Below are 6343 nucleotides of genomic sequence, written 5' to 3' on the forward strand. Positions count from 1 at the left end.
GTTCTGTAACGTAACTTCGTCAACTCGAATAGTTCACCTGTCACCTGCTGTGCTCCCCTCTGTGTACACACACACACACACACACACACACACAGAGCCCCCTCAGTGACCCATCCGTCATCCAAAGCTGTCAACTTGGGGGAAACTGTGCTGCTGTCTTCCTCTTGCACACTAGATGCTGCTTAAAGTTAATAATGTTGGATTATTGTTTCCTAGTTTTTAGAAAGAAAGTACATTTCGAGAGTTAATGTTTCCTGAGACAATGAGTAATCCTGTTAAATAATTGTGATCTCAATATTGACCAAAATAGTTTGCAGCCCTACATGAACATTTAATTTAATTCATGAAATTTGTTTTCTGAAACTACGCCTCTGCCGTCTTTCTTTACAGTCTAATGCTTCATTCAATACATTGTTTTATTTTTAACTTGAAAAAACGTATAAAATGGTTTTAAAATTTGGTGAAGAGCGCATTATGACTTGGTTAGGACTCGAAACTCAAAGTTTAAGACTTCGACTTGACTTGAACTTGTTGGTCCTTGACTTGAGACTTGATTCAGACTTGCCACTCATGATCGGTCTGGACTTGGGACTAAAATGATGACTTGGTCCCACCTCTGGTAAATATCACATTGTGTGAAAATAAAATAAATGTGGAGTATGGGCGACCTCGAATAGTCGAAGATTCGATGCTTCTCACCGTGGTAACTTCGCAAAGGCGAAGCGAGGATCATGCCATTTTGGCTATATGGGGGTGCTCAATGTTTGATTTTACATAGAACTAGGTTTTCTCCCAAAAAGTTATTATACAGCCTAATATGATATAAATATGAACATAAAATTCTGTGAATAAAAATATGAAAAGAAAGAAAGGGGGTTAGTGCGCATGTGTGTGTGTGTGTGTGTGTGTGTGTGCTAGAAGACGAAGAGAGACAAAGCACCGGCTGTGCCAGCACCGGCACAGCCGGTGCTGGCACAGCTGGTGCTTTGTCTCTCTTCGTCATTCATCAGCACTGATGAGCGACCCGGGCATGCACAACCTGGCACAAGACCTGTGAATGGTAGGCGAGTAGCCTGAGAGAAAAGGGTCAAGCAGCGCTGCAGATTCTTAATATTAATGCAGAGTTACCATGTGTAACATGTAAAGACTATGTTGTGTGTACCCCTCACTCTGTATTTTTGTGGATGTGGTTTTACACCACACAAATGTAAAAATACATGTTTGTAGGTAGTGAGATATTTGTGTAGTTTTTCTACAGAGTTTGTGGATAGTAAATTATTTGTGGATCATAGTAGACATTTGTGGATTGTGTTCTGTGGTTTATTATTGCTAAGTCCAATAAAATCATCGAAAACAATGTACCAGTACAGTATATACCATTACATACAGGTTTAATTGTTAATTTTTTTTGTTTAATTGTTTGTTTTGTAGAGATTGAGTGTGCCCTGTGTTCCTGAAGATAGAAATACAATGACTTACAGTCAGAAAGTATTTTGCGATAAAAAAAAACAAACAATCAAGTAAGCTAAGCAGGTACACAAATGAGAGATATACATACATGAGGATGAAGTAGTAACACACTTAGCAGTACAATGAAACAACAACAACTTCCAGCAACCCCAAGTTTCTTTTCTCTACAATAAAGAAACTCCTCAACATCACCAATAACATCTTTGCAACCTTCACAGTGGACAAATGCAACTCCTTCCAGTCTTCCTTTCAATCTAGAATTGACACTATCTACAGCAACTTCACTACTTCCCCTGTCCCCTCAACCCCCCCACCCGCCCCCACTCTCAGTCACTGCCTTGTTTCTCACCTCTGTCCCCTTTAGAACTGTTACAAAATGAATGAAAAAAAAATGAAGCTGCAGTCCCATCAATCCCACCAATCAAGACCTGCCTTCCATCCATCACCCTACTCATCATCAAAATCATTAATTCCTCCCTAACATCTGGATCAGTCCCCACAACACAAGTTGCAGCTGTCCCCCCCATCCTCAAGAAACGTGGTCTCAACCCCGACATCATGTCCATTTTCCGACCCATCTCCAATCTCCCCTTCCTATCAAAAATGCTAGAACGTGTTGTCGCTGCTCAAATTCAAACCCACCTCACCACTAACAACCTGTTCGAACCATTTCAATCTGGATTTGCTCACAACACAGCACTGAAACAGCCCTCCTCAAAATAACCAATGACCTCCTCCGGTCACATCACCATCCTAATCATGCTCGACCTCACTCCAGCCTTTGACACCATCAACCACTCAACTCTTCTTTCCCGACTGGAAACCTACTCCAATATTATTGGCACTGCACTCTCCTGGCTCCTCTCCTACCTCACCAACAGACAACAGTTAATCAACATCCATAACTGCATCTCCTCCACTGCTCCTTTGGCACAAGGTGTCCCCCAAAATCCTAAATGTCAATGCCCATTCCTAAATCATAAATGCCCCATCCTAATTTCTAATTACCCATTACTAAATCCTTAATACCAATGCCCAATCCTAAATCCTAAATGTCAATGCCCAATCCTAAATCCTAAATCCTAAATACCAATGCCCAATCCTAAATCCTAAATGCCAATGCACAAGCCTAATTCCTAAATGCATGATCCTAAATGCCCTTTCCTAAATCCTAAATCCCAATGCCAATTCTTAATTCCTAAATGCCCTATCCTAAATCCTAATTCTCCTATCCTAAACGGCCTTTCTTAAATCCTAAATTCTCAATTCCAAATCCTAAATGCCACACCCTAAATAGCCTTTCTTAAATCCTATATGCTCTATTCTAAATCCTAAATGCCAAATTCTGGGTTAGGGTTAGGGTTAGGTTAATGCCATTATTCTTTGCTTGGACATGTCTCACCCTGGACATTACAAGTTCTATTTGGTGAAAAACGTTATGAAGCCTCCTCAGCATGTAGAGATTAAACTAACTTTTCTAAATTAAGTAGGCAGAAAGCTCTTGTAGCCACAAAGAGTCTTCACTTTTCCAGCAAAGGAAAATCGACGAGAGGAGAGAGAGAGAGATCCCAGAACAACCAGTGGTCCAGCACACACAAGACTGTGGTAGCCATTGGATGTCTGGATCCATAATAAACATTTCTGCCTATAAAAATTTCAGACAATAAAATTTCAGACAGGTAAAACGCTGTAATTCCATTTCTATAGCACTATAAAAAGCATTTGTCACAAAGAAACATACACTTTACAATTGTAAAGACTTTCCCAATGCATCTTTCTTTCTTCTGTCTATCTCACTTACTGGCATGTCCCATTATAGTAATTCCCTCATATGTACCTGTTTAATGTGTCTGCTGATGTTCAGCATACTCTACCTCACGCTCGTCTGGTGCCTTATGGTTGTGCATGGTAGAACTACTATTTAAAACAGCAAGTACCTTATATATATATATATACACACTTTCTATTCTAATAATTTCAATTCTAAACATCCGACTGAATTGTTAACTTTCATCTCTCACTGAAAGAAAATGCACTAAGACGGCTGAACACATCAGTATAAGTGTGCGGAATCTGTATCTTCTTCTGAATTTGATTCTGAATATGTCTTTTTTCAAATGGGTACATTTGTCTGCATCTTTGCAAAAGTATATAATCATTAGTTGTCGCCTTTGTTACAGATGGGAAATTGCGGTTGCAGTAGGTTTGTGCCGCCAGACAGATTCTCCCTCAAAAAGACCAGCGTCTTCCTCCAGGCATCTTCCTGAGCACGAGAATGTGCCACCGTCTCTCCGCCCCACAGAGCCATAACTGCAAAAACAACAGGAAACTGAAATGTAAAACGTCCTGACTTTGAAGAGTTCCTGTCACCATCAACAGCTTCCCAGTCTGAAGTTGAACCTACATGGCACACTTGTGTCAACTGTTTTGAACGTGCTGGCTCGGACATGTGGGGTGTATGGAGGTTCTATCAGGTGACCTGCGTTCGGGTACGACAGGACAGTCAGCAGGTGGCTATTTCCCGCCCTCTCCATCATCTCCCTAATCTGGAAACAGGAAGAAACAAAATCTCATGTTTGTCAGATGGTTTCATGATGTGTTTCTATTTTTTTAATTTGGTCAGATGATTTGTACATTTGCAAAAACAGTATTTCTAGTAGTGTAAGTAATCTTTGCAGAACAGACACTTTTTCAAGACCAAAAGACCTAAATTAGTCTTTCGAATTATGGAAATGAATTCAAACCTGCCTTTAATCTGGAAAACATCTTCTTTGACAGCCAGAAGCCTAAAAACTCTAGGAACTATGGAAAATGACAATTTGATTCGACTCATAAGTTAAGTCACTAAATGTTGTTTAATAATAACACGATAAACTTATTTTTACTGTCTTAGTCTTTTAGTTAATATTGACCATTTTAGAATTCCATTTATCCCAGTAACTGTCTCTCAGCAATCACTAAAGATTAATGCTTTTGTCGTCCTATGACTTCAAACCTCTGGATCAATTTTGTTATTCATACAAGATGTTATCTTGTCAGTAAACTTACGTCCTGTGCAGACTCAGAGGCTGGCCAGTTCTGATCGTCCTCACCAACAACCAGCAACAGAGGACGCTTGAGTCGTCCCACCTGTCCGAGACAAACAGCAGCAGCATTTCAGCTTTTAGCACTGGCTGCAGATTTAAATATTTATTAATCACCTGTGGAATAATGTATGTGTGATTTTTAAGACATTATCAAACCTTTATATGAAGCAAGCTTATGTTAGAGACCAGCATTTATTTCTAAATCCTGTTTGATTAAGTATATTTGCTCATGAAGCCTCCATGTTTTCTGATCTGCTCCCATTTGCCCAGCCAATGTTTTGTTACTGTATTATGCTATGTTAATACAAATTCAACACTTACAGTATCAATGTCAAATGTTGAAAATAACATCACTTGAATAAGTTAACATGAATAAGAAAAAAATATTCTACTCATCAACTTTTGTTTATAAAATGTCTCAGCTCAAAATGTTTTTAATCTAACATACCACCTAACATCAGCTGTTGAATTAGTTGCCTTTATCTGTGGACTTTGGAGTTGTTCCCTCAGTTTTTGTAAACTTGAAAGTAAAATAATCTAAAATGAGTGACGCTGCTGTTTAGTCTCAAAACTCTACAAATAAATTCCACTGATAGCCCATGTGAAAAAGTTAGCTGCTTTGCTGTAAGAAAAAAAAATGTGCGGCACCTGGTAGATGCCACGTTCCCAATTAAATTCTTGCTGGGAAATACTGAACTTCCAAATAAAAGCATAAATGCTATTAAAACAAAAGAAACTTGTCTTTAAGATCAAACACACAATAGCAAAACTGAAAAATTAAAAACTACACAGAGAGATTCTGGCTGGTGGTACTCACGTCCACTTTGAGTACAGGGTCAGTGGGAATAGGCAACAGCAGATATCGGCAGATCATTTCGTTCTCCTCATTGATGTGAATCTTTCCAGCATTTCTAATTGGGCCAAAAAAAAAGACTTATTCATCTTCCCCAATTCTGACTGACGATTACTCGACTTGGACACACACACACAGGTCATAAAATGTGATCTGATCTTCATATAAGTCACAACAATAGACAAACACAGTCTGCTTGAATTAATACCACATTAACAATTATATGTTTTCATGTTTTTATTGAACACACTATGTAAACATTCATGACTTGATCAAAAGAGCTCAGAAGAATTGTTGACTTGCATGAGAATGGAAAGGGTTACAAAAATATCTCTAAAAGCCTTGATGTTGTTAGTCCACAGTAAGACAAATTGTCTATGGAGAAAGTTCAGCAATGTTGCTACTCTCCCTAGGAGTGGCCGTCCTGCAAAGATGACTGCATGAGCACAGTGAACAATGCTCAATGAGGTTAAGAAGAATCCTACAGTGTCATCTGAAGATATACAGAAATCTCTAGAACATGCTAACATCTCTGTTGAAGACTCTGCGATTCGTAAAACAGTAAACAAGAACGGAGTTCATGGGAGTACACCAAAGAGGAAACCACTCTTGTCCAAAAAAACTACTGGCACAATATTCTGTGGACCGATGAAACCAAAGTTGAGTTGTTTGGAAGGAACACACAGCCCCAGGGTGCAAATTATACACTGACAACCAGGGGGGTCAACTTTTTTTCCAGGTCAAAAAAGAAACCCAATACAACGCAGGAGCATGCAGCATTCAGTAAATTACGACTTTACGATTGTTATCATTAACACTACTATACATATCTGTACCATTTTTCATTTAGTCAATAGCAACATCACCTTTACTGTCTGTACCTCTGTGTGTGTATATTGTGTAGGCTGCCTCCCTCCCCTCTCTCTCTTTCCAT

The 6343-nt window shown here is 39.1% G+C and overlaps 1 protein-coding gene across 2 annotated transcripts in view; it reads right to left on the bottom strand.

The window, feature by feature from the left end:
* Positions 1-1298: 1298 nt before the first annotated feature.
* The window catches only part of LOC123961387 (peroxisomal succinyl-coenzyme A thioesterase-like), a 27448-nt gene continuing 22403 nt past the window's right edge, over positions 1299-6343 (bottom strand). The window contains exons 1-4 of one of the 2 annotated variants that reach the window (XM_046036732.1): positions 5374-5544; positions 4519-4599; positions 3875-4016; positions 1299-3780 (exon numbers count right to left, since the gene is read on the bottom strand). In XM_046036732.1, the coding sequence (XP_045892688.1) occupies positions 3629-3780; positions 3875-4016; positions 4519-4599; positions 5374-5430 (432 nt within the window). In that variant the 5' untranslated portion in view covers positions 5431-5544 and the 3' untranslated portion in view covers positions 1299-3628. Of the gene's footprint in view, positions 3781-3874; positions 4017-4518; positions 4600-5373; positions 5545-6343 lie in introns of those variants that run through there. The other variant, XR_006822724.1, reaches the window with a different exon arrangement.

This window comes from Micropterus dolomieu, linkage group LG22 (genome assembly GCF_021292245.1).
Source record: "Micropterus dolomieu isolate WLL.071019.BEF.003 ecotype Adirondacks linkage group LG22, ASM2129224v1, whole genome shotgun sequence".
NCBI lineage: Eukaryota > Metazoa > Chordata > Actinopteri > Centrarchiformes > Centrarchidae > Micropterus > Micropterus dolomieu.